Source organism: Muscardinus avellanarius (genome assembly GCF_963383645.1).
Source record: "Muscardinus avellanarius genome assembly, chromosome: 10".
NCBI lineage: Eukaryota > Metazoa > Chordata > Mammalia > Rodentia > Gliridae > Muscardinus > Muscardinus avellanarius.
In genome coordinates this window covers 48,635,282-48,663,097 of record NC_137796.1, presented here as the reverse complement: position 1 = coordinate 48,663,097, position 27,816 = coordinate 48,635,282, and the positions used below count along the sequence as shown (strand labels likewise).

The window sequence follows — 27,816 nt, the reverse complement described above, 5'->3', positions numbered from 1 at the left end:
GCGCATGCGCCGTCAGCGCCCCTCCCTCTCCACCCCCATCCCCCAGTCGGCGTCTGGGCCTCGTCCCCTTCTCTCTGTCTGTCTCTCCTTCCCCGTCACGTCCCCCGACACCGACACCCCGTTACTCCGCGGTCTCCTCGTTCTCAGCCTCATTCTGCACCCCAGCCATCCGAGGTAAGATGGAAGCGGGGAGACCCGTGAGAAGGGGAGGGGCGAAGCATCCTGCATCCCGAGATAAACAAACCCCGGGAGGGGGCGGCGGAGACCAAGGGGGCCTGATGCTGGAGGAGAAGAATAGGGGCTAGACCCGGGGAGGCGGCAGACACTGGGCGCATACCTCGGTCCCTCTGATGAGTAACGGGGAACCCTATGGTTGTCCAAGATCCAGAGATGGGGGTGCAGGGGGGCTCTGGGAGCTGCTGGGGGCTCAGACCCTGAGGCTTGGGGGCGCCCTCCTAGCAGACCTCCGTCTCCAGGATTTGCCTGCGGACACCCCCAACTCTGCACCCGCCCACCTCCCGCTGAGGGCCATCCAGGACCATGACTAAGACAGATCCTGCCCCTCTGGCCCCTCCACCCCGAGGGGAGGAGGAAGAAGAGGAGGAAGAGGATGAGCCCATCCCCGAAGCCCCCAGCCCCACACAGGAGCGGCGGCAGAAGCCTGTCGTGCACCCCTCGGCACCTGCGCCCCTCCCAAAGGACTACGGTAACCATCGTCCCCACCCTGGAATCTGGCTTGGAGCCTTGGGTGGTTGTAGAGGGTGGGCTGAGTTCAGCTTCTGGCTGTGGTGGAGGATTCCGAAAGTGATCCAGAGGAGTCTTAGCTGCAGAGCTCTGCTCCCCACCCCTGATAATTTGATTCACTATTAGAGAATGGAATTGGAATAATCCTGATCTTCATTTAGTCATTCAACAAACGTTGATTGGAACCCGCTGTAGACCTGGCACTGTACTAATGCTGGGACCACAGTGCACAGCAAGGCAAGCCTGGTCTGCTCCGAGAGAGCTCACAGGCCACAGAGGCCAGCACACAAATAAGTATTAACTTGTAAGTAGAGTGACAGGACTTGAGAATTGTGTTTACCAGAAGTAGGATGCTACAAGAGGTGTGTGTGTGTGTGTGTGTGTGTGTGTGTGTGTGTGCGCTTTGCTGAGGATTGAGCCCTGGGCCACTATATCTCCAAGCTACATCCCCAGCCCTATTTTATTTTTATTTTGAAACATGGTTTCTGCTCAGTTGAAGAGAGTGTCAATAATTGCTAAGGCTGTTTTCAAACCTGCAATCCTCCTGTCTCAGCCTCCCAAATACTGGGATTACAGGCATTTGCCACCATGCCAGGCTTTAAAAGAGCTTTTAAAAAGATGGTTTCCCCTAGGAGAAAGCATCTGAGGGAGACCTGAGAGCAAGCCGTAGTTAATTAAAGAGAAGATCAGGGAATGGGGGTCCACAGGAGAGGTAACCACAGGAGTAAAGGGTCTAAGGCAGGAGAATGAAGGAGGAGCTCAGGGCAGCCTCTCGGAGAAACTGAGTGTCTGATCATTTAGCAAGCAGTATTTCTTTCTCTTTTTCCTTTTTTTTTTTTTTTCTAGTGGTACTAGAGATTGAAGCCAGAGTGTTCTATCTCTGTGCTACACCTCCAGCCCTTTTTATTTTGAAACAGAATCCTACTAAGTTGCTGAGGCTAGCCTTGAACCTGTGATCCTCCTATCTCAGCCTCCTGGGTACTGGAATGAGGCTTGCGCCACCACACCTGCTATCAAGCAATTTCTTGAGTGCTAGTCTCCTGTGATGAGCTCAGTGCTGGGTAGATGGGGAGTTGTGGTAAGTGATTAAAGTACAACCCTGCTCTCAGGAGAAGAGAGACTGAAGGAACAGGTGAATGGTCAGATGAGTTCACAGCAGAGTACTATGAAAGAAACAATGCAGAGATATAATATGTGACGCCAGAGATCTCCTACTTGAGACTAAGTAGTCAGGGTGGGTCTTTCTGACGGACGAGGCTGCGTTTAGGCTGAGACCCAAAGTGTGAGAAGGACTCAGCCATAGGAGAGCTGGAGAGAGTTCCAGGAAGAGAATAGCAAATACAAAAGCCCTGAGGCAGAACTGAGCTTGGAATAAAAATATCATGGAGCCGCATGTGGGGTGCAGTCGGTGTTACAGTGGCACGTGACAGAGCTGCAGAGGCTCTAAAGGCCACCCCGAGGACACTTGGATATATTCTAAGAGACTGGGAGATGCGTGTGTGTGTGTGTGTGTGTGTGTGTGTGTGTGTGTGTTCCTTTTGGTACTGGGGCTTGAACCAGGGAAGTCTACCTCCAAGCTACGCTCCTAGCCCTATTTTTTTTGGTGGTACTGGGTTTCCTGGAAGCCCTTCTACCTCCGGGCTACACTCCCAGACCTATATATATTTTTTAATATATTTTTGAAACAGGGTCTCTTACGCCAGCGCGGCTGGCTTCGAACCTGTGCGATCCTCCTGTCTCCGCCTCCCAAGCGCAGGGATTACAAGTGTGCGCCACCACGCCCGGCCACTCCTAGTCCTATTTTATTTTTTGTCTTGAAACAGGGTTTTCTCACTACTTACTGAGGCTGGCTTCCAACCTGTGCTCCTCCTGTCCTAGCCTCCCAAGTACTAGGATTACAGGCGTGCGCCACCACGCCCAGCTTGATTTATAGTCTTAAAAGCCCTCTGGCTTCTGAGTAGAGAGGGAGATGGAGCACAGCCAGAGCTGGGTAGACGAGGGAGGTTTTATTTATTTATTTATTTTGTGTGTGTGGTACTGGGGGTGGAACCCAGAGGCTTTCTACCTCCGGGCTATACTCCCAGACCTATTTTTGGAAACAGGGTCTCACTAAGTTACTGAGAGCCTCACTAAGTAGCTGAGGCTGGCTTCGAACCTGTGTGATCCTCCTGTCTCAGCCTCCCAAGTGCGGGGATTACAAGCGTGCGCCACCGCGCCCGGCTGAGGAGGGAGGTTTTAGAAGATGCTGGCTAGGAATGTTCAGAAACTAGGCACTAGGTGCAGAGAGTTGGCATTACTGGGATAGAAGAGATGGCAGGAGAGATGAGATGGCATCTATAGACATGTTACCCAGTAGAGGTACATCAGAGAGTTAGATTCATTTTTTTCATTTTGGCAGTACTGGGGGTTGAACCCAGGGGAATCCTACCTCTGAGCTGTACCCCCAGCCTAAATTTTTTTTTTTTTTTTTTTTTTTTTTTGGTGGTACTGGGGATGGAACCCTTCTACCTCCGGGCTACACTCCCAGACCTATTTTATATTTTTATTTGGAAACAGGGTCTCTTAAGCCAGCGCAGCTGGCTTCGAACCTGCGCGATCCTCCTGTCTCCGCCTCCCAAACGCAGGGATTACAAGCGTGTGGCACCACGCCCGGCTCCCCAGCCCCTTATTTTTTATTCTTTATTTTGAAACAGGGTCTCACTAAATTGCAGACAGCCTCACTAAGTATCTGAGGCTGGCCTGGAACCTGAGATCCTCCAAGCACTGGAATTACAAGGGTGTGCCACCACACTGAGCTGAAATCCTATTTAATAAGAGCCAGGCATAGTGACCCACACTTTTAATCCCCATACTTGGGATGCTGAGACAGGAGGATAGCAGGTTCAAAGGCAGCCTCAGCAACCTAATGAGGCTCTCAGCAACATAGTAAAAGTGGAAGTGTAATTCAGAGGTAGAATGCCCCTGGACTCAATCCTCAATACTACAAAAATAAGTAAATACATAAGTACATAGGACTGGGGTGTAGCTCAGGGTTAGAACACGCTGGATCAATCCCCAATATCATTTAAAAAAAAAAAAGTTATCTGGAGCTGAGTGTGTGTGGAAAACTAGAAAATCTCCTCGGAATGCTCCTGTCTGTGGCTGGGGCCTGTGCCCTGAGCCTGTGCCTCAGTGGGAAGCAAGATGGTCCAGGCTGGCCCCTCCAAGGATTCCTGCTTACGGAACAAGAAGGGTTTGCTCACACACTGTGAGCGCATCTGGAAATGTGGTCCAGGCCAGAGAAAAGGCTGAGGTGAACACTAGGAAAAAACTGTGTGTTTGTTTGTTCAATTTGTACATTAATTCAGCAGAGACAGACTAAGCATCTCTTGCAAACCAGCTGTGTGCCCAGCTGTGGGGATAGGGGGTGAGCGAGGCCGACCAGAAAACTGGCATTTACATCCCAGTTGACAAGAAGAAAGAAAAAGAAGAGGAGAGAGAAGAGCGGAAGGAGTAAACACATTGTACTAAGTAATATGTTCTATGATAAGAAAATGAAAATAGGTAGCTGGGCGTGGTGGTAAACGACTAATCCCAATTTTGGGTAGGCTGAGATAGGAGGAGCACACTTCAAGGGCAGCCTCAGCAATTTAGCTAGACCCTATTTCAAAATTAAAAATAGGGTAGAATGCCCCTGGGTCAATCCCCAATACGAAAGAAAGAAAGAAAGAAAGAAAGAAAGAAAGAAAGAAAGGAAAGAAAGAAAGAGAAAGGAAGGAAGGAAGGAAGGAAGGAGAGAAAAGGAGATGGATGGCATAGGGTCTGGGGAGGACCCTCTGTGCAAAGACCTGAAAGGCCTTGTGCAGCTCTGAAGGAAGACTGTACAGGTGGGAGAACAGTGAGCAGAGGCAGGAATCCTCCTGGCATGTTGGAGGGGAAGAAGGAGGCCAGTGTGGCTGGAGGGGATGTGGGAGAGATTAGAGAAAAGAGGCGGCCAGGTTGTGTGAGGCCTCGTGTGCCAGAGTGAGGATTTGGCCCGTACCCTGAGTCCAGCGGGAGCCAGCAGAGGGTTCTGAGCCAAGGAGGGCTGATGTGAAGAGGGATTGAACAGGAGCACAGGGACGGGTTTCCAAGACCACCTCTGCGGCACTCCAGGGGCTGTGTTGGTCGGCTCAGTGTGTTACCCATTCATCCAGCACACCCTGAGTTTCTGAGGAGGGGATGTCTCCTGCTGGGTGCTGCCGGGTTGTTACACCCGCTTAGTAGGGGTGATAGAAGGGCCTCTGGCTACCAACCTGCTCATTCATGGATACATTTTATATGGCGAGTACAATGTTTGAAAAGTTTGAGAGTTTTCCATTTTTTCTCAAGAAGTACTGGGACTGAACCCAGGAGCATTCTACCTCTTGAGTTACATCCTCAGTCCTTTTTATTTTTGGTTTGGAAACAGGGTCTTTCTAAGTGGCTGAGAGTCTTGCTACATTGCTGAGGCTGGTCTCTTGTCTCAGCCTCCCAGGTACTGGGATTACAGGCTTGCACCACCATGCTCTGTCCTGATATTCCAATTTTTCTAGACATACTGGATTCTAGACATTTTATTTGAAACTTTCTAATTTTGAAACCTTGTGCTGCCACACAGAAAATGCCTTTGGGTTGACTATGGCCCGCAGTCACCAGTTGGAGACCCTGTTTTAGAGGCTCTTAAAGGCCAAGACCTGGTCTGGGGATGTGACTCAGTGGTAAGGCATTTTCCTAGCGTGCACAAGGCCTGGGTTCCATCCCCAACACCCTCCACATACACGCACGCGCATGCACAAAGACTCAAATGCCTCAGGAGAGTAACCTCAGGGGAGTAACCTTGGACCTCTCTCCACCCAGCCTTCACCTTCTTTGATCCCAATGACCCTGCGTGCCAGGAGATTCTGTTTGACCCACAGACCACCATCCCGGAGCTGTTTGCCATCGTTCGCCAGTGGGTGCCCCAAGTCCAGCACAAGATAGATGTCATTGGCAATGAGGTGGGAACACCTGGGAGCCAGGGAGGGAGGGGCATGGGCCCCACGTGTTGGGGTAACCCTCCCCTATTCTCCGTACTCCCAGATCCTGCGCCGAGGCTGCCATGTGAATGATCGCGACGGGCTGACCGACATGACACTGCTCCATTATGCGTGCAAGGCTGGGGCCCACGGAGTCGGTGAGGGCCCAGATCCCCAAGCCAGGAGCCCCAAAGCCTAGGTCCACAGAACGGATCCCTCAAAAATCACCCAGAATTCAGGCCCCATCCAGAACCTCAGCCTAAGAGCCCCAAGTGCAGTCCCAGAGGCCCCAGGCCGCACTGGGCGCACGCTCTGGAGGAGGGCCTTCGAGCTGACCCCAGCTGCCCTGCAGGGGACCCCGCTGCGGCTGTGCGCCTCTCCCAGCAGCTGCTGGCGCTGGGCGCCGACGTGACCCTGCGCAGCCGATGGACCAACATGAACGCTCTTCACTACGCCGCCTACTTCGATGTGCCGGACCTCGTACGCGTGCTGCTGAAGGGCGCGCGGCCCCGCGGTGAGGAGGCGCGCCGGGTCTGGATAGGGGGGTGGGACCCCACGGAGGGAGGAGGGCGCCCAGGACCTGGGTGAGGGAGTCCAAGAGTGCGTGTGGCCGGCTCGGGGTGGGCGTGGCCCAGACGTGAGGGCGGGTCCCGCCGTGGGCGGGGCTTGGGAGCCTGTGGGGCGCCTGGGTGGCCTTGAGGTAGCTTGGGCAGAGGATGGCGGGGCTCCCACCGAAGCTCACGCGGAACCTCTGGCTCGTTCTCCAGTGGTGAACTCCACCTGCAGTGACTTCAACCACGGCTCGGCCCTGCACATCGCCGCCTCCAACCTGTGCCTGGGTGCTGCCAAATGTTTGCTGGAGCATGGTGCCAACCCGGCGCTAAGGGTACTGTCGCCCTGGCCCTGGTCCTCCTGCCCCCTCCTTCTGTCCATTTCACAACAGGCCCCTGGATAGGAGGAAGACTACTTGCATCTCTCCAATCCCAAACTATCTGTACCTTCAGCAAATGAAATAATGGCTGATGTTTCTTAGTATTCATTGTAGGTCAGGTGAAGTCTATTATAAGCCCTGTTTATAATGGGGAAACTGGGGCAGAGAGATTAAATGATTTTCCAGGGTCATTCAGGAGGAATAATCTTTCTGTTCAGCCCTGGCTGACCCGTGCTTGTGTACAGACAGCATTTTGAGACCTTAAGGAGAGTTAGGCCTTCAGGGAGTGAGAAGGTGGGACTCCTCATAAGCAAGCCCTCAATATGATCTTTGCTCTCCTTCCATTACCAGCTCCCATCCCCAGTACCAGTTACTCTGCAGCATCTCTGGTACTGATATCTTGGGAGTATGTGGCCTGGGTCCCTGAGAGCCTGCCCTCTCCTTATTCCCCACTGGCTCAGAGTTTAATGTCTGGCCCTGTAGAATAGGAGCCCATTCTCAATGTTCACAGCCCCCATGGCCCTGTTATGGACTTGGGGTCTCTAGAAGTATAACCTGCCCCAGGGTATGACCTACAGCACTGGCCTCATGCCCTGTTGGCTTCACCCCTAGTCAATCACTTGACTCATTCCCAGCACAGGGTAACTGGGGTGGACTTCCCTGGGGCCTGCCCCCTAATGGTGCACCCCTTCTTATTCCCATGTTGGCCCATAGTACCATCCCTGCTTCACCCAGACTGGAAACCTCTGTGGGTTTGTGGCCTGTGCCACTGACTCCCTGTCTCCTCTCTTCCCATTGACTCACAGAATCGAAAGGGACAGGTGCCAGCCGAGGTGGTCCCAGACCCTATGGACATGTCCCTGGACAAGGCAGAGGCAGCGCTGGTGGCCAAGGAGCTCCGAACACTGCTGGAGGAGGCCGTGCCACTCTCTTGCGCCCTCCCCAAGGTCACGCTACCCAACTATGACAACGTCCCAGGCAATCTCATGCTCAGTGCACTGGGCCTGCGCCTGGGAGACCGCGTGCTGCTGGATGGCCAGAAGGTCAAAGCCTGGGGTATAGGGGGGTGGGGCAGCCCCCTCAGCCACTCTCCCAAACTCTTCTGGCAGGGTCCCCTTCACGCCCCACCCTGGGCTCAACTGTTCATCCAGAGGGGGAGACAGACCCACCCCTGACAGTCACAGCCGAGGCAAAGGCAAAGTGAGCGGCAGGACGCTGTGCATCTCGTGGTCCCCAGTGAGCCTCCACATACCTCATAGTAGAGGCCGGAGTGCCCAGGAGTATGATGGGAGAGCACCTGATTTGAAGCCAGGGTGGGGTAAAGAGGGAGAAGAGAAGGAGAAAGGGTCTCAGACAGGGAAGTACATGTGAAGGGCTAGAGGCACTGGGCATGGTGGCACGTGCCTGGCATCGTCTTGGTATTTGGGAGGCAGAGACAGGAGGATCACAGGTTTGAAACCAGTCCCAGCAGTTTAGCAAGACTCTTAGCAACCTAGTGAGACCTTGTTTCAAAACAAAAATATTTCAAAAGGGCTGGGAGATGCTAGGCGTGGTGCACGCTTGTAATCCCCGTGCTTGGGAGGCTGAGACAGGAGGATCGCACGGGTTCGAAGCCAGCCTCAGCTACTTAGTGAGGCTTTCAGCAACTTAGTGAGACCCTGTTTCCAAATAAAATATAAAAAAGGTCTGCGAGTATAGTCTAGAGGTAGAAAGCGTCTGGGTTCTACCTCCAGTACCACCAAAAATAAAAAAGGGCTGGGAGTATACCTCGAGGGCAGAATGCCCCTGGGTTCAATCCTTATTACCCCTTCAAATCAAAAATAATTTTTGTTCATCCAGTATTTAAAACTTTATCCATTTGCCTGGTGTCTCTCAGGCTCCATGCTGAGTCAGTCTTTTCATAGGATAAGGGCTGCATCAGCCTCTGCTCTGCTTTTGTGGAATGCTATTGGTAATGAAGGAAAGACGCCAGTCAATAAAGTACACCTATGGTTAAAATTATATTTGAAAGCCAGGCATGGTAATGCATGCTTGTAATCCCAGCATTTGGGAGGCTGAGAAAAGAGGATTGTGGGTCACAGATAGCCTCAGATACTTAGTGAGCCCTTTGCAACTCAGTGAGACCCTGTTTCAAAATAAAGAATAAAAATAGGGCTGGGGTGTAGCTCAGAGATAGAATGCCTCTGAGTTTCACCTCCAGTACCAAACACACACACAGAGACACACAGAGACACACAGACACACACACACACACACACACACACACACACACACACACACACACACACAATATTTTTTAGCAGGGATGGCAGTACATACCCGTAATACCAGTAACAGTAACTGGGAGGCTGAGATGGGGATTGCAGGTTCAAGGCCAGCCTCAGCAATTTAGCAAGTCCTTAGCAACATAGACATTGTTTCAAAATAAAAAATAAACCAGGCATGGTGGCACATGCCTCTAATCCCAGTACTTGGGAGGCTGAGATAGGAGTGTTTCAGGTTTAAGGCCAGTTTTAGTAACTTAGTGAGGCCCTCAGCAACTTATACCCTGTTTCAAAATAAAAAGAAAGCCGGGTGTGGTGGCACACACTTGTAATCCTAGCATTTGGGAGGCTGAGGCAGGAAGATCCAGGTTTGTGGACAGACTCAGCTACTTAATAATGCCCTCTGCAACTCAGTGAGACCCTGTTTCAAAATAAAGAATAAAAAAGCAGGGCTGGGAGTGTAGCTCAGAGGTAGAATGCTCCTGGGTTTCATCCCTAGTACCTCAAAAAATAAGTAAATAAATAAATACATAGTTAATAAATAAATAAAAAGAGCTGGAGGTGTGGCTCACAGGTAGAATGTCCCGGGTTCGATCCCCAATATTAAAAATAGGTAACTAAATAAAGAGGGCTGGAGGTTGTATCTCAGAGGTAAAATATCACTGGATTCAATCCTCAGTAACTCTCCACCCACATAACTTTTGTCAGGAAGAACTGTGAAAACCACGAAATAGCTGGGCATGACGGCGCACGCTTGTACTCCCAGCATTTGGGAGGCTGAGAAAGGAGGATCGCAGTTCGCAGACAGCCTCCGCTACTTAGTGAGGCCCCCTACAACTCAGTGAGACCCTGTTTCAAAATAAAAAGTAAAAAATAGGGCTAGGGGTACAGTTCAGAGGTAGAATGTCCCTGGGTTCCATCCCCAGTATAAAAGACAGACAGACAGACAGACACACACACACACACTAAATGGGCAGATTTAGTAAATTGTCCCTGGTCAGAAGCAAGGGTAGTTTTAGCTGGGGTGTTCTAAGAAGGCTTCTCTGAAGGGCTCATGTCTAGATGGGGATGGAAAGTTCACCTGGCAAAGATATTGAAACAGCAGTACTAAGATCCAGAGAGGGGAAGGGGCAGTGTGACTGGAGAGGATTAGTGTGTGTTTAGGGGTGTGTGTGTGTGTGTGTGTGTGTGTGTGTGTGTGTGTGTGTGTGAAGTTATAAGGGGCTGGATTGTGCCAGACCTAAAGGCCCCTGGTAGAAATTTGGATTTTGTTTCTTGTACAGTGAGAAACCATACAATAGTTGCATTTTACTTGCTAGTCGAGAGTTCTGAGCCCCAGCTGGCATGGTGGGGAACTCCTATAATACTTGGAAGGCTGAGACAGGAGGATCCCAAGATCAAGGCCAGCCTTAGCAATTTAGTGAGCCCTCAGCAACTTAGAAAGATCGTGTTTCAAAAATAAAAAAAAGTAGCTGAGTGTGGTGATGCACGCTTGTAATCCCAGCATGTGGAGGATGAGACAAGAAGATTGCAGTTCGCCGACAGCCTCAGCTACTTAGGCCCTTCACAACTCAGTGAGACCCTGTTCCAAAGTAAAGAATAAAAAATAGGGCTGGGGTGTAGCTCTGAGGTAGAATGCCCCTGGGTTCCATCTTGGGACGCTGAGAAAGGAGAATCACAGGTTGGAATTCAGCTTCAGCAATTTAGTGAGGCTCTCTGCAACTTAGTGAGGCCCTGTTTGAAAATAAAAAATAAAATAGGGTTGGGGGTATAGCTCAAAGGTAGAATGTCCATCTCCAGTACTGCAAAAAAAAAAAAAAATTAAAAAGAGTTGGTGCCAGGCGTGGTGGCGCACGCTTGTAATCCCTGCGCTTGGGAGGCAGAGACGGGGATCACGCCCTGTTTCCAAATAAAAATATAAAATATGTCTGGGAGTGTAGCCTGGAGGTAGAAGGGTTTCCAGGAACCTCAGTACCACCAAAAAAAGAGTTGGTAAACTACCTTGATGGTAGGATGCCCCTTTGTTTAATCCCCACTTAAGAAAGAAAGTGCCACACCTTTAGAACAGAGCATGGTGTATACTAAGTGCTCACTGTGTGCACAATTCCAGCCCCCATATCAACACTCCAAATCAGCACTACCAACTAGCCCATTTTATTTTATTCATGTATGTTCATGGTACCGGGGATTGAACCCTGGGCCTCACACATGCTAGGCAAGCACTCTACCACTGAGTTACACTCCAGGCCCAGTTAGTTCATTTCAAAGACAAGGAAGTGAGGACTGGGGATGTGGCTCAGTGGAGAGCATGTGCCTACTATGTGCCGAGGACCTGGGTATGATCCCTTGCACCACACAACAAAAGACAAGGAACCAAGGTGAGAGCCTCAAACAGCACCAGCAACCAAACTCACTGAGGGCTCCCTGGGAGCATCTATACAACTATTAAAAATATGGGGTTGGAGCCGAACACATTGGCACTCACCTGTAATCCCAGTACTTGGGAAGTTGAGACAGAAGGATCACAGGTTTGAGGAAAGCCTCAGCAATGTAGTGAGACCCCATTTCAAAACAAAAATAACTTTAAAAAATGGCTGGGGGTATACCTTGAAGGTAGAATACTCCGGGGTTCAATGCCTAGGATCACCGCTCCCCCCCAAAAGAAGGTCACAAGTTCAAGGCCAGCCTCAACAACTTAGTGAGAGCCTATTAAAAAAAAGTACTACGTCGGGCACACGCTTGTAATCCCCGCACTTGGGAAGCAGAGACAGGAGGATCGCGCAGGTTCGAAGCCAGCCGCGCGCGCTGGCTTAGGAGACCCTGTTTCCAAATAAAAAATGTAAAAATAGGTCTGGGAGTGTAGCCCGGAGGTAGAAGGGCTTCCAGGAACCCCAGTACCACCACACACACACACACACAAAAAGTACTACTTACCAAGTACTACTATTACAGGCACATAATACAATGTCTGTAATGCCTGTAATACTAGTACATGGTAGGCTGAGACAGAAAGATCACAGGTTCAAAGACAGTCTCAGCAAGTAGTGAGGCTTTTACGTCAACCTAGTGAGACCCTGTTTCAAAAATATAAATAAGCCGGGCGTGGTGGCGCACACTTGTAATCCCCACTCTTGGGAGGCAGAGACAGGAGGTTTGCGTGGGTTCAAAGCCAGCCATGCTGGCTTAAGAGACCCTGTTGCCAAATTAAAAAAATATAAAAATAGGTCTTGGAGTGTAGCCTGGAGGTAGAAGGGTTTCCAAGAACCCCAGTACCAATATATATATATATATATATATATATATATATATATATATATATATATATTAGGGTTCAGGGTATACCTCAGAGGTAGAATGCCCTTAGGTTCAATCCCTAGTACCATAAAAAAAAAAAAATAGAACATAGGGTGTAGCTGGGAGATAGAATGCCCCTGGATTCAATCCTCAGTACTATTAAAAAAAAAAATAAGACTGGGAGTATAGCTTGGAAGTAGGATGCTCTTGGGTTTAACCTCTAGTACACCCCCCAAAGGAAGTTGTCCTCCAGACAGCTAGCCCCGTCAGGTTGCCGTCATCCCTGTTTTCCAGGTGAAATGGAGGCCTAGGAAGTTCCCTGACCAAAGTTCCAGTGTACCAATAGCCAACACTTGCTGCTCCCTGTTCTGAATTTAACTTCCCATGACTGCAGGAAATTTTCTGGGTCTGTGCTGTCCAATAAGTAACCAGAAGCCACATGTTGTTATTTGACACTTAAAATTTGGGTAGTGTGACTGAAGAAACAAATTTTTAACTTCTTTTTTTTAACCCAGGGGCAGTGTACCTCTGAACTCCACCCCCAGTCCTTTTTGTTGTTGTTGTTTTTTGTGGTGCTAGAAACTGAACCCAAGGATATTCTACCTCCAATCTACACCACTATCCCTATTTTATTTTGAAACAGGGTCTCGCTAAATTCTGACAGCCTTCCCAAGTTGCTGAGGCTGTCCTCGAACCTGCAATCCTCCTGTCTTAGCCTCCCAAATACTGAAATTATAGGCCTGCAACACCACACCTTACTAATTTAATTAATTTAGTTGTCAGCTGGGCATGGTGGTGCATGCTTTTAATCCTAGTACTTGGGAGGCTGAGACAGGAGGATTGCAGGTTCAGGGCCAACCTCAGCAACTTCCGAGGCCCTTTGTAACTTAGTGAAACCTGTTTCAAAATAAAGAATAAGGCCAGGCATGGTGGCGCACATTTGTAATCCCAGTGCTTGGAAGGCTGAGACAGGAGGATCGCACAGGTTTGAAGCCAGCCTCAGATACTTAGTGAGGCTCTCTCACACACACACACACACACACACACACACACACACACACACTCACTCTCTCTCTCTCTCTCTCTCTCTCACACACACACACACACACACGCACACACACGCACACACACACACAAATTTAAATTGTCGCTGGGCATGGTGCCACAGCTTGTAATCTCAGCATTTGGGAGGCTGAAACAGGACGATCGTGGTTTGTGGACAGTCTCAGCTACTTAGTGAGGCCCTTTGCAACTCAGTGAGACCTTGTTTCAAAATAAAGAATAAAAAAAGAGCCAGGCATGGTGGCGCACACTTGTAATCCCCACACTTGGGAGGCTGAGACAGGAGGATTGCACAGGTTCAAAGCCAGCCTCAGCTACTTAGTGAGGCTCTCAGCAGCTTAGTGAGACCCTGTTTCCAAATAAAATAGAAAATAGGTCTGAGAGTATAGCCCAGAGGTAGGTAGCCTCTGGGTTCCACCCACAGAGGTAGAATGCTCCTGGGTTCCATCCCCAGTACCACACACACCAAAAAAAAAAAAAAAAAAAAAAAAAAAATTGTCATTTGTGACTAGTGACTATTTACCTTTTTTTTTTTTTTTTTTTTTTTTTTTTTGCGGTACCAGGATGGAACCCAGGGGCATTCTACCTCCGAGTGACACCCCCAGCCCTATTTTTAATTCTTTAACTGAAACAGGTACTCACTGAGTTGCAAAGGGCCTCACTAAGTGGTAGCTGAGGCTGTCTTCAAACCATGATCCTCCTGTCTCAGCCTCCCAAATGCTAGGATTACGAGCGTGCACCATCACGCCCGGCTATTATTTACTATATTTTACATCACAAGGTGGGTGTGATTTCTCTTCCCATTTTTCAGATAGGGAAGTTGAGGCACAGGAAAGTTAAGTCACGTCCAGTAGATAGTGATGTTGAAGCTGAGATTTGAGCCCAGACCTCCCACGTCCATGCCTCCCTGCCGCCTGTGTGCCAGTGGTCCACCACAGCCTCGCAAGGCCTCTTTCCAAACCATACCCTATCTTGTCTCCCCAGACGGGCACCCTGCGGTTCTGCGGGACCACGGAATTCGCCAGCGGCCAGTGGGTGGGCGTGGAGCTGGATGAACCCGAGGGCAAGAATGATGGCAGCGTCGGGGGTGTCCGGTACTTCATCTGCCCTCCCAAGCAAGGTCAGTCTCTCCTGGGGACCAAGAGGGCAAGGTGGGGGGCCACTCAGTGGTTCCAATGCCGGCTTCTGGGTGGAGGACATGGGAGATGAGTGCATGGCCCGGGGCAGAGGCCCGGACAGCAGCAAGCCCAGGCTCTGTCCTCCCAGGTCTCTTTGCCTCCGTGTCCAAGATCTCTAAAGCGGTGGATGGACCCCCTTCATCTGTCACTTCCACTCCCCGGACTCCCCGGATGGACTTTTCCCGCGTCACCGGCAAAGGCCGAAGGGAACACAAAGGTCAGGAGGGAGTGCTGGTTGGAGGGGTGGGTAGCTCTGCTTCTGTGACTCGATTTCTCCTCAGGTCAAAACTCCCTTTTTAGAGGACACTCTCTTTGCTTCCTACTTCTCTGACTCAGTTTCTCTGTTGACTCACTATTGGCCCCACCTAATTCTTGGAAGGACCTGTGGGTTCCCTGCCTTCTGTGACTTAGTTTCCTTTCAGGCCCAAAGATCTCGCCCACTTTTAGGGAAGAATCTGTTTCTGGGAGTTCTTTTTCCAGGCATTCCTGGCTTGATTCACTCTCAGACACGATTTATTTTCAGATCCAAGTGTCCTCATTTGGTATTATTTATTTTTTGTTGAGATGAGGTCCTGCTATGCTGCCCAGGCTAGTTTTGAACTTCTGGGCTCAAGTAATCCTCCAGCTTCAATCTCCTGACTGCTGGGACTACAGGTGGCTTCTGTGTCCAGCAGCGATTTACTATTTATTTATTTATTTATTTATTTATTTATTTATTTGTGGTACTGGGAGTTGAACCCAGGTCATTCTACTTCAAGGTACACTCCCAGCTCTACTTTTTATTCTTTATTTTGAAGCAGGGTCTCACTAAGTTGTGAAGGGCCTCACTGAGTAGCTGAGGCTGGCTGCGAACCTGCGATCCTCCTGTCTCGGCCTCCCAAATACTGGGATTACAGCGTGGGCCACCATGCCTGGCTTCATGTTATGTTATGTTTGTTATGTTATGTTATGTACTTACTACTTACTTACTTTTTGGCTTTGGGGATTGACCCCAGGGCCTTGCATGTGCAAGATAAACAATCTACTGTTGAGCTACCATCCCAGCCCTTTTTAGAATTTTATTTTGAGACAGAGTCTCACTAAGTTGCCCAGACAATTTGTAATCTTTCTGCCTCCGCCTCCTGAGTAGCTGGAATTACAGGCATGCACCACCACGCCTGGCTTTCCCTTTATTTTAAAAGGGCATTTTCTGGGTTCAAAAGAACATTTTCTGGGTTCATGACTTCTGCCTCAATTTTTTCTTTGGCCTACATATCCTCACCTTTGTAAAGGATATTGGGATTCTCTAGATTCTGTGACTCAGTTCCCCCTCAGACCTAAAGGCCCCCTCTTAGTTCTTTGACATCTGGAATTGTTTCCCTTTGGACTCACCTCCACCCCCCAATTCTGGGGAAGGCTCTGTGATTGAAACCAGGACAGCCAGGCATGGTGGCACACGCTTGTAATCCCTGAGCTTGGGAGGCTGAGACAGGAGGATCGCACAGGTTCGAAGCCAGCCTCAGCTACTTAGTGAGGTTCTCAGCAACTTAGTGAGACCCTGTTTCCAAATAAAGTATAAAATAGGTCTGGGAGTATAGCCCGGAGGTAGAAAGCCTCTGGGTTCCACCCCCAGTACCACCAAAAAAAAAAAAAAAAAAAAAGAAAGAAACCAGGACAGAGTTTGTACTGTGGGGCTTTCCAGGTAGCATGGGGATGGGTCCCCGAAGCAGCATTTTTAGCCTCATCTCTAGCTCCTTACCCTCTACCCTCAGGCAAGAAGAAGTCCCCATCATCCCCGTCTCTGGGCAGCCTGCAGCAGCGTGAGGGGGCCAAGGCTGAAGTTGGAGACCAAGTCCTCGTGGCAGGCCAGAAGCAGGGGATTGTACGCTTTTATGGAAAGACAGACTTTGCTCCAGGTGAGACCGGGGGCTCTGGGTGGGGGAAGGCAGGGTCTTGAGGCCTCCTGACATCCTCCTGCCGCAGGTTACTGGTATGGCATCGAGCTGGACCAGCCCACGGGCAAGCATGATGGCTCTGTCTTTGGAGTCCGGTACTTTACCTGCCCCCCGCGGCACGGGGTCTTTGCGCCAGCATCTCGCATTCAGAGGTGAGTCCAAACACTGACCCCAACCAGGAAGCTGCCCAGAGCCCGGGCCCACCCTGGGTTGTCTTAGACCAGCAGGCCAGTCTGGTTGTCCCCACCCCCACCCCAGCTCTTTCCTCTAGGCTCCCCGGGGCTCAGCCCCAGCCAGGACCTGGTCTCCTGTGGCCCTGACTTCTCCCATTCCCCATGTTTCCTCAGGATCGGTGGATCCCCTGATCCCCCTGGTGACAGTGTTGGAGCTAAAAAAGTGCATCAAGTGACAAGTGAGTTGGGGCTGGGACATGGGGAGGAGTATGGATCTGGGGAAGAAGGGTAATGGGTTCTCAAGTATATACTGGTGACAGAGTCTCTGATATTTAACTGGGGACACGGAGCCCAGAAAGTGATGAACCAAGGTTCCAAAGAGAATAGATGGTGTAGGGGAAGGGGAAGTTAACAAGGCTCTGAAGGCTAGTAGCTCAGTGGTAGAAGCCCCAGCACAAAACCAAATCAAACTGCGTGGGCATAGTGGCACACACTTATAATCCCAGTACTTGGGAGGCTGAGACAGAAGGGTCACAGGTTTGCAGCCAGCCTCAGCTACTTAAGTGAGGCCCTCTGCAACTTAGTGAGACCCTATTTTAAAAATAAAGAATACAGCCGGGCGTGGTGGCGCACGCTTGTAATCCCCGCGCTTGGGAGGCTGAGACAGGAGGATCGTGCAGGTTCGAAGCCAGCCTCAGCTACTTACTGAGGCTCTCAGCAACTTAGTGAGACCCTGTTTCCAAAATAAAAAAATATAAAATAGGTCTGGGAGTATAGCCCGAAGGTAGAAAGCCTCTGGGTTCCACCCCCAGTACCACCACACACACAAAAAAATAATAATAATAAATAAAGAATAGAGCTTGTAGTTCCAGCATTTGGGAGGATGGAGACAGGAGGATCGCAGTTCAGAGCTAGCCTCAGTTACTTAGTGAGGCCCTTTGCAACTCAGTGAGAACTTGTTTCAAAATAAAGAATAAAAAATAGGGCTGGGGGTGTAGTTTGGAGGTAGAATGCCCCTGGGTTTAACCCCCAGTACCACAAAATGAATGAATGAATAAATAAATATTAGAAAATGGGGCTGGGGTTGTAGCTCAGAGGTAGAATGCCCCTGAGTTCAATCCCCAGTACTGAAAAATAAAAATAGGAAGTGGGGGAGAACAAGGCTTTGGGCAGGCCTTGGGGACATGGGTAGGTACTGGGGACATGGGTAGGTACTGGGGACATGGGTAGGTACTGGGGACATGGGTAGGTACTGGGGACATGGGTAGGTACTGGGGGACATGGGTAGGTACTGGGGGACATGGGTAGGTACTGGGGACATGGGTAGGTACTGGGGACATGGGTAGGTACTGGGGACATGGGCAGGCATTGGGGACATGGGTAGGTACTGGGGACATGGGTAGGTACTGGGGACATGGGTAGGTACTGGGGACATGGGTAGGTACTGGGGACATGGGTAGGTACTGGGGGACATGGGTAGGTACTGGGGACATGGGTAGGTACTGGGGACATGGGTAGGTACTGGGGACATGGGCAGGCATTGGGGACATGGGTAGGTACTGGGGGACACTGCAGGCATTGTTGACAAGAGGTCTAGATGGGTACTGTGAATGTAGGACCCAGGTAGGTCCTGGGGACATGGATATAAATGACCAGGATTCTGAGTAGGTATTGGGGACACAGGTAGGTCTCTCATCCCCTTACCTGAAACTCTGCCCTCCTCTCTAGTGACACAGCCCAAACGCACCTTCACGACAGTCCGGACCCCAAAGGACATTGCATCAGAGAACTCTATCTCCAGGTATGTGGCCAACCTTGGTCCCCTCTCCTGCAAGCTGTTAGGGAGAAGGGAGAGGCATCTACAAGATGACTGGATACTAGGGTCTGTGCCTGTAGTTGGGGCTGGAAGTAGAAGTTAGGAAAAGTGATAGTGAGCACAGCATGAACAATCTTTAGGGTGTAGGATCCGACACTGACTTCTGCTGATTTCAACTCTTAAGAAACAAGTAAAGGAAGTCGAAGAGGGGCACAGCTGGAGGCAGAGTCCCACCCACTGCAGGGGAGCTGGGAGTGGTGCAGGCCAATGCTCCTGCCTCCTGCATCACAGTGTGGCCCGTTCTCCTTTCAGGTTGCTCTTCTGCTGCTGGTTTCCCTGGATGCTGAGGGCGGAGATGCAGTCTTAGAGGCCCCCGGATACCCAACAAAGGACACACAGCATCCCTTCTAGCATCTCCTGACACAAGGAGCCCCCAGTCACCCTGAGATAGAGATTCCCAGTAATATATCCAGAATAGAGACCCCCATTAGCCAGTCCTCGATCACAGAGGTCCCATTATTAATGGATTCCCCCATGATAACTCCTGATACAGACCCCATATCACCCAGAGAGTCCCTGAGTAGCACCTTCAGGCCAGTCCCTGTCCCTAGCCCCTCAGAGCAGACCCCCAATTAACAGATTTCTACATCACCCCAAATGATGGTGATCCTCTCCATATAATGCTCCCCAACAGGGCATTCTTGAGTCACTCATCAGTGGATCAGAAGCTCCCCATTAACAGAGACCCCTTTCCCTCCATTCTCCTTGAAATAAACATAGGTCACGCCTCCAGAATAACAGACCATGTCACTTCCCCATTTAACATCAATCCCTGCAAGGTGTCATGACTCTACGGTCATCTGGAAGTCCTTACACTCCAGTCCTCCATTAGAGACTCCATTAACAAATACCCTTGTTCTTACTCCTCAACCAGCCCACTGTCATACCCAATTTATAAACACCAAAACAGTCCTGGAAGTGCTAATTACAGGACCCCCCAAGTCTTCCTACCCTCTGCACCCTCAAGAAACCCCCAGTGCCTTGTATGAAGCCCACCCCCCATGGCCCACAGCCCCTGTGCTGGCCAGGCTCCCCCCAAATTCTCTATTTTTAAGTGATGACTTCCCCTTTTGGGGGAACCCAAAATTTGAAGACCCCATTCTGGGATTCTGGAGATCCCACATACCAGAGTATACATGCCCCCAAAATCTCATGTTACCCCAATTCCTACAGCCCCTAGAAAACTCCCAAGTTTATAACTCCCAAGACCCTAAATCATGAAATCCCCAAATTCCCAGGGAATCCCAAATTTAAAAACCCAATCCCCAACCCCCAAGAAACCGCAATCATGAGGTCCTTGTGCCTGGCATGAAAGAGACTGCAGTCCAGATACACATTCCAGGTTCCCAAGACACTGCAAGCTCAATCACAGGCACCAAGAGACCCCAAACAGGAGTGCCCATCTCTGGAGACTAGAAGACTTCTATACCCTAAGTCCACGGATCTCAAGAAACCCAAATTCAGCAAGCCCCAACCCCAAGAGAAACCCAAATCACAAGGCCTCCATTTCTAAGACGTGGAGGGCCGCCAAGGCCCTGGGGGATTCCAAGTCTTGGAGTCCCCATTTCAATCTACCTTCTGGTCACAGGTCCAAGACACCAAAACTGAGTCACTGGCCCCAAAGGACCTCAGAGCACTTGGGCCAGACCAACAGCCTGAGGGAGAACCTGAAAGGCCCCACAGGTCCAAGATGGACCTGGGGCCCTGACCACCAAGGACAGCTCACGACTGCCCCTTCACTGCATGTCCCCCAACTCAGCATGACCCCTATCCTCTTCAATAAAGAAGTTTCTATGGCCACTCTGTATCAGGTCATTGTTTGGGGGGTTACAACTCTCTCTGTACCCTTGAAGAAAGAGGATTGGAGAGAATGGCCTCTCTTTAAATTCGCCTCTCAAAGGCATGGGCGTTGGATAGCCTAGCCTGCGGTAACAGTTCCTCACATTTCCTTCCTGTGGCCACGAGGGCTGCGCATTCCTCCGAGCCCCACGCTGCAGCGTGGACCGGTTGGGTTCTGGAATTCTGATTGGTCGGCGTCAAGCGAAGCCCTTCCTCCACTGGCTTCCTAGTGGCTCGGAAGCCAGGAGGCGCTGCCTATCCCTGAGCGCGGGCTAGGGGCGGGCGAAGACTGAGTGAGCGCGTGGATTGGCTTAAAGGTGGACCCTTAAGGCCTCTGAGAGTTCCCATTGGTCTGAGGACTCTGGCGTCAGTAATGTGGGGCGGAAGTGGCTGGGAGGGGGATGAGGATGTTAAATCTGAAAATTGGAGGGGACGCTAGTGGACGGTCAGTTTTGGGGGCCGCAAACAGAGATGGTATCCAAAAGGGGGCGAAGAGTGGGGATCCGGGGAAGCTCAGAGTGAGAGTCTGAGAAGACAGTCTGGGGTCTGAGGGGCGCGGAGGGAAGGAGGTTGGAGAGGACTCAGGCTCAGGTCCAACGGTGCTGGAGTGAAGGGGCTCTCGGGAAGGGAATCTGAGGAGGACCAGAGTGAAGAGTCCGAGGAGGCTAAGAATCTGAGGAGGTTCAGATTGGAGGCACAGGGTATTCAGAATGGAGAATCTGAAAGGGCTGAGGCTGGAGGAGGGACGATGGGCTCTGGGAGAGCTGCACTCATCGTCGCAGATCTGAATTAGGGTCAGACTAAGGTATTTATTTTTTGTGGCACTGGAGATTGAACCCAAGGGCATGCTACCTCCGAGGTACACCCCAGCTCCATTTTATTTTATTTTTTATGTTGAAACAGGGTCTCACTAGGTTGATGAGAGTCTCACTTTTTGCTGAGATTATCCTTGAATCTTTGATCCTCATGTCTCAGCCTCCCAAGTACTGGGGTTACAGGCGTGTACTACCACACCAGGCTCAAACTAAGGTATTAAAGGAACTCTAGGATGCAGCCATGGGGGAGCTTTTGAGGAAGGAGTCAGAGAATGTTTTCTTATCAGAGGGCAAATACATAGTTTGATGGGCCCTCGGTGGACGGAATTTTGTGGAGTGTGCTGGGTGTTCATTGTGTCCAGATGGGAGACTGGGGCAATTGTGTGAGATACTAAAGACTCGGGTTTTAGAGACGGAATGAGTCTTCAAGGAGGGCCGAGGTAAGGCCCTGGCTGGTGATGGCAGGGAGGGGAAAGGCTGGTTTCCAGGCTGAGAGTGGGGAGTCTTAGGAACTTCAGCATGTCCTCCCTTCCCCACAGGACTGGGCAAGGAGTTGGTGTTGATGGAGGAGCAGGACGTCACGGTTCCAGCCTTGGAATCATTCAGAGTGGAGCAGGTTGTTGGGACTGGGGGTGCAGAGGGTAAAGGTGGAGCTAGAGGGTGGGAGGTGGGGCAGGATAGGCAGGCGATTCCTGGGTCTGTGACTTGGGACTACCCACTCCTTCCAAATTAATTTTTACCCCCAGTGTCCAGCCCCACCCTAACCCTGCCCAGAAGGGGCATTGGTCCCCCGACTTCAGACCCTGAGCTGTCTGAGGACATCCTGAGCCTCTCTCCAGAGGGAGAGGCTGCTCAACGATGATAGGGCCTCTGTGTGGGTTGAAGGATCACATATTCAGGGGAATCTCTTCATCATAGGCACCGCCTGTAATCTACTATGTCCCTGACTTCATCTCTAAGGAAGAAGAGGAGTATTTGCTTCGACAGGTGACCACAATGTCTTTGTAGCCTTTATTTCCCCTCTTCTTATGTTCTTTCCAACCCCCATCCCCTGCATGAGAGCCTCCAAGACTAGTAAAGACTGACAGAAAGGAAGGTGCCACATAGCACCCTCCCCGTTCCTCTCTTGGGAATTGCCAGGACCTGTCAGAAAGAGCATTTTTCTAGGAGGCTTAGGCAAAACTAGCCTTATTGTTAGAAGAGGTGGTTATTATCAACTCAATCTTCCTGAGATCGCCTACTCCAGCTTCCAAAACAAGGATGTTATTGAGATCAGAGGCATTTTGCAGAAATAGCCCAGTGCAATCCCAGAGTTTCAGGACCATGGAAATTAAAAACTCATACAACCTGTGTTGATATAGCCCAATCCCATTATCTTGAAGGAGGTCATAGACTGAGATAGCCCAATCAGATCCATGAGATGGAGAATGAAGAATTTAGTGTTCAGATTTCTGTGTTAAGATAGCCCAGGAATCAGAATGCTCCAGAGTACACTCTGTCCTGTGCTAAGATAGCTCAGCATAGATACAGACTCTTAGGAAATCAGGAGCATTCTATCCACAGCCCCTTTTTATTTTTATTTGTGTGTGTGTGTGTGTGTGTGTGTGTGTGTGTGTGTGTAATTTTTTTGTTGTTGTTTTGCATTAAGGATTGAACCCAGAGGCATTCTACCTCTGAGCTAAACCCTCTCCATTCTCCTTGAAATAAACATAGGTCACACCTCCAGAATAACAGACCATGTCACTATCCCATTTAATATCAGTTCCTGTGTCATGACCCTGTGGTCATCTGGAAACCCTTACACTCCAGTCCCCCATCAGAAGCTCCATTAACAAAGACCCTTGTTCTTACCCCTCAAGAAGAGACCCACTTTAACCATCCCACTGTCATCCCCAATGTATAAACACCAAAACAGTCCTGGAAGTGCTAATTACAGGACCCCCCAAATCTTCCTACCTGCAGTCCTCCTGTGTCTCAGCCTCCCAAGTACTGGAATTATAGGCGTATACCACCACACCTGGCTCCAACTCTTCTTACTTTTTATTTTGAATCAAGGTCTTGCTAAATTTCTTAGGCTGGCCTCGAACCTGCAATCCTCCTATTTTAGCCTCCCAAGGACTGGGATTACAGGCATGCATCACCACATTTGGCTCCATATGCTATTCTATTCTATTCTACTCTATTCTATTCTATTCTATCCTATTCCTCTTTCTTTCTCTTTTAAGTATTGGGAATCAAATCCAAGGGCATTTTACCTCTGGAGCTACACCCCTAACCCTTTTTTTTTTTTGAAGCAGGGTCTCACTAAGTTGCTGGGGCTGACCTAGTACCTGCAGTCCTCCTGTCTCAGCCTCTTAAGTACTGAGATTACAGGTATGTACCATCATATCCAGCCTCCATGTATTCTATCCTTCAGGTTTGGGGAAAGAAGAATTTGTAAAGCTCTGGAATAAGCCAGGTATGGTGGTACCTGCCTGTAATCCCAGTACTTAGGAAGCTTGAGAAAGAAGTACTTTCCCAGTACTTGAGAAAGAAGAATTGGAGGTTTGAAGTCAGACTTAGCAACTTAGCGAGACCCTGTTTCCAAATAAAAAAGGTTGGGGTGAAATTTGGAAGTAGAATGCCCCTGAGTTCAGTCCTTAGCACCATACACACGCACACACGCACACGCTCTGGGATATGCCTGGCACAGATTTAGCAATTTAGTAAGACCCTATTTCAAAATATAAAATAAAAACTGGTCTAGGGAGCCAGAAATGGTGGTGCATGCTTGTAGTACTTGGGAGGTTGAGAAAGGATGTGTTCACTGCAAGCCTCAGCTACTTAGGCCCTCTGCAACTTAGTAAGACCCTGTTTCAAAATAAAGAATTAAAAATGGGAATAGGAGCCAGGCGTGGTGACACACGCTTTTAATCTCAGCATTTGAGAGGATGAGACAGGAGAATCCTGTTTCGTGGACAGCCTCAGCTACTTTGTGAGGCCCTTTGGATGTAGCTTGGAGGTAGAATGCCCCTAGGTTCCATCCCCAGTACCGCAAAAATAAGGGGTGGGGGGCTAGGGCTATAGCTCAGAGGTAGAACTGGTTCAAGCCCTACTATCGCAAAAAAAAAAAATAAAGGTCAGGGGCTATAGCTCAGTAGAGCACCCCTAGGTATGATCGCCAGTACCATTAATAATAATAATAATAATAATAATAATAATAATAAAAAAAAATATAGAATGACCCCTTCCCCCCTCATAGGTTTTCAATGCCCCAAAGCCAAAGTGGACCCAGCTGTCTGGGAGGAAACTGCAGAACTGGGGTAAGTGTCCCTAAGAGGCATGGGTGATTCTGGAATATGTGCTGGGCAAGGGGTTCAGGTTCAACAGTCTTAAGACATGGGGGTATCCCTGAGTGTTTAAAGGGTCCCAAGGGCCAAAAGGATTTTGAGGAGTCTGTGGGGGTCCTACAGGGTTTGGGATTTCCTGATGAGTTGGGGATATCTTGCACGGTCCAGCACGAAAACCTTTGAAGGGCCCAGTGGTGATCTCCAGAGGGTCAGGGGTCCTTCAGGGGGTCAGGGTGCTTCCTACCACCAGGATGTCCCTGATGAGGGCTCCAGATACTAGCTAGGGTTCCTTGGTTTGGACCTTGGACCCCATTGTTCTCCTCAGGTGGGCTCCCCCATCCCCGGGGGATGGTTCCTGAACGACTGCCCCTGTGGCTCCAGCGCTACGTGGACAAAGTGTCTGACCTCAGCCTTTTTGGGGGTCTCCCAGCTAACCATGTCCTCGTGAACCAGTATCTGCCAGGGGAGGGCATTATGGTAATCACATACCCTCACCCCAATCCCTATAGTAGTAACCCTCCCCTAGACCTTGAGCCACCATGGGGCATGGCACTGCATTTATCCACCCTCACGTAATGGAGAAGCCACCTACCCCTCTCAGGCACTCACCTCTCTGCCCAGCTTGGGAGCCCCACAGTGACCCAGAGGGTGTTGGGGGGATGGGCCCCTGCTGTGCCCAGCCCTGGTGCACACTCCCTAGCCCCATGAGGATGGACCACTGTACTACCCGACTGTCAGCACCATCAGCCTGGGCTCCCACACCATCTTGGACTTTTACGAGCCACGGCAGCCAGAAGATGATGACCCTGCAGAACAGGTGAGCCCCAAGACGCTGCTCCAAGCGTGCAGGGCATGTGTACATCCCACATCTTCATGGTGACCGCATCCTACCTGCTTTCGTGGTGCTCCTGACACCTTCCCAGGCACCTTCACTTTCCTCTCATGGGGTATGCCCACTTTCTCTCAGACACCCAGCCCATCTGCCATACTATCCAGATACCCCATTTCTGCTGAGTGGATGCCCCTGTTACTCTCCTGTCCCCCTGATCCTATGCTATACTCATTGTTCTAACAAACCAAAGTTCACATATACCCCATGCAGGGATTCCCCAGTGCTCTGAAAGTCATGTTTTTGTGTGTATGCTTGGTACTGGGACTGAACCCATGGGCATTCTACCTCTAAAATACACCCCCAGTCCTTTTATGTTTTGTTTTGAAATGATCTCACTAGTTGCTGCAGCTGGCCTTGAACCTGCGATCCTCCTGTCTCAGCCTCCCAAGTAGTGAGATTATAGGCCTGTGCCCCCACACCTGGCCTAAAAGACATTCTTAATCTCAGAAACCCTGTTGTCCATCACTTGTGATTGTGCAAATATCCCCCCAGATGCCCTTTCTGCCCACTGTACAGGGCACCCCAACACTGGTATCTGCCATTCTAGTAATATAACTGCTCCCAAATTCTCCTTGTCTCTCATCACAGGACTCTACTCAGCTCTCTGCCCCATGTCCTGTCAGCACCAGCTCCTCTAAGCTATACCTCAGCCCTATTTTATTTATTTATTTGTGGGTACTGGGGATAGAACCCAGAGGCATTCTACCTTCCAATCACAGCCCCCCAACCTCAATTTATTTTTATTTTGAAACAAGATCTCCCTAAGGCTAAGTTGTTGAGCAGCTCACTGCTTGCTGAGATTGGCTTTGAACCTGTGATCCTCCTGTCTCAGCCTCCCAAGTAGTAGGATTACAAGCGTGCGCCACCATGCCCGGTGCACACTTGTAACCCTCAGCCCTATTGTTTTTTTATTTTTTACTACTTTTTATATTTATTGTTTTAGGTATTGGGGATTGAACCTAATGGTGTTCTACTCCCGAGCTACACCCCCAGCCCTGTATTATTTTTTTGTTTTGTTTTCTGGTTTGTTTTTGGTGGTACTGGGATTCCTGGAAACCCTTCTACCTCCGGGCTATACTCCCAGACCTATTTTATATTTTTATTTGGAAATAGGGTCTCTTAAGCCAGCAAGGCTGGCTTTGAACCTGTGCGATCCTCCTGTCTCTGCCTCCCAAGCGCGGGGATTACAAGCGTGTGCCACCACGCCTGGCCCCAGCCCTGTTTTTATTTTTTATTTTGAAACAAGGTCTCACTAAGTTGTGGAGGGCCTCACGAGGTGCTGAGGCTAACCACGAACCAGTGATCCTCCTGTCTCAGCCTCCCAAGTACTGGGATTACAGGTGTGTGCTACCACACTAGCTTATGAGATATATTTGACATCCCAATGTTCACAGAAATGTCCCTGGACACTGATCAGCTGCTCCTCCAGGCTTCCCCTTCAACCCTAATGCTCCTAGACACTGACACATCTACTGCCAGTGTCCTCGGATGTCCTCCGATGCCCCACCCCTCTCACTTGTGCCTCACTGTCGGCACTCGACATTTCCCCCCTAGCTCAGCTCTGCCCTGGTGTCCTGGGGACTGCTTATCTGTGTCCCTGCCCCTGGAAGATCCCAGCTGCAGTGCCCACAGCCTGCTGACTCTTTGAGGCCCCCTCTGGAGGAACTGCTGACCTCTAGCCCCGCCTTCCCACCCCAGGAGCTCTGAACCAGGCACCCACAGATTTTCACTCCTCAGTCACCAAAGCCTCCATCCCCCAGGGGACGTTTATCCTCAGCCTTTGTCCCTGAGACTCACTGGCCCTTGGCCCCTGCCCCCTGAAGCATGATTTTCACCCACTTCCAACCCTGACCATCAACTCGCCCCGCAGCCCCGGCCGCCACCCCAGCCCACCACCTCCCTGCTCCTGGAACCTCGCAGCCTGCTGGTGCTCCGTGGCACTGCCTACACACGCTTCCTCCACGGCATCGCAGCCACGGACGTAGACACGCTGGACGTCACCTCTCTTCCCCCAAATGCCGCAGCCTGCCGGACAGCGCTGCCGGGAGCCCGCCTGGTGCGGGGCACTCGAGTCTCACTGACCATCCGTCGTGTGCCCCGCGTTCTGCGTGCTGGCCTCCTGCTCAGCAGGTGACCCCTCTCGGATTCCAGGCTCCAGCCCTCCAGGTCTGTTGGGACTCTGTGACCTTGGAACCTGGAGGCAGAGGCAGCTCCTCAGGGTTATCTCATAATGGAACCATGGGAGAAAACCCCATTCCAGATAAACCATAAACATCTTTCCTTGGTTTTAGATGTTTTTATTGTGTGTGTGTGTGTGGGGGGCAGGCAGAGGCTTGGGTTCCTGAGGGGCACTGCACCTGGGACATTGGATGGGTTAGGCCCTGGAGGTCAGACATGGGTTACTGAGGGGGACAGAATCCAAGGCTCTTGAGGGTAAGGGAGTGTTTCTAAATTTAACCTCCTTGAGAGT

General features: G+C 50.4%; 2 protein-coding genes across 2 annotated transcripts; both read left to right on the top strand.

Moving 5' to 3' along the window:
• Positions 1–4: 4 nt before the first annotated feature.
• On the top strand, positions 5–18,778 carry CLIP3 (CAP-Gly domain containing linker protein 3; the record flags this gene model as incomplete). Its single annotated transcript, XM_080703300.1, has 14 exons — positions 5–174; positions 477–706; positions 5,602–5,741; positions 5,824–5,917; positions 6,112–6,273; positions 6,527–6,645; positions 7,497–7,733; positions 14,295–14,430; positions 14,577–14,705; positions 16,240–16,383; positions 16,451–16,574; positions 16,770–16,834; positions 18,324–18,396; positions 18,724–18,778. The coding sequence occupies exons 2-14, from the start codon at positions 541–543 to the stop codon at positions 18,776–18,778; spliced, it is 1,644 nt and encodes a 547-aa protein (XP_080559426.1). The 5' UTR covers positions 5–174; positions 477–540.
• Positions 18,779–20,711: 1,933 nt separating this feature from the next.
• Positions 20,712–27,480, top strand: ALKBH6 (alkB homolog 6; the record flags this gene model as incomplete). The annotated part of the gene is made up of 7 exons (XM_080703572.1): positions 20,712–20,755; positions 21,665–21,741; positions 22,044–22,112; positions 24,367–24,427; positions 24,780–24,931; positions 25,155–25,271; positions 27,217–27,480. The coding sequence occupies exons 2-7, from the start codon at positions 21,688–21,690 to the stop codon at positions 27,478–27,480; spliced, it is 717 nt and encodes a 238-aa protein (XP_080559698.1). The 5' UTR covers positions 20,712–20,755; positions 21,665–21,687.
• Between the last annotated feature and the right edge of the window lie 336 nt (positions 27,481–27,816).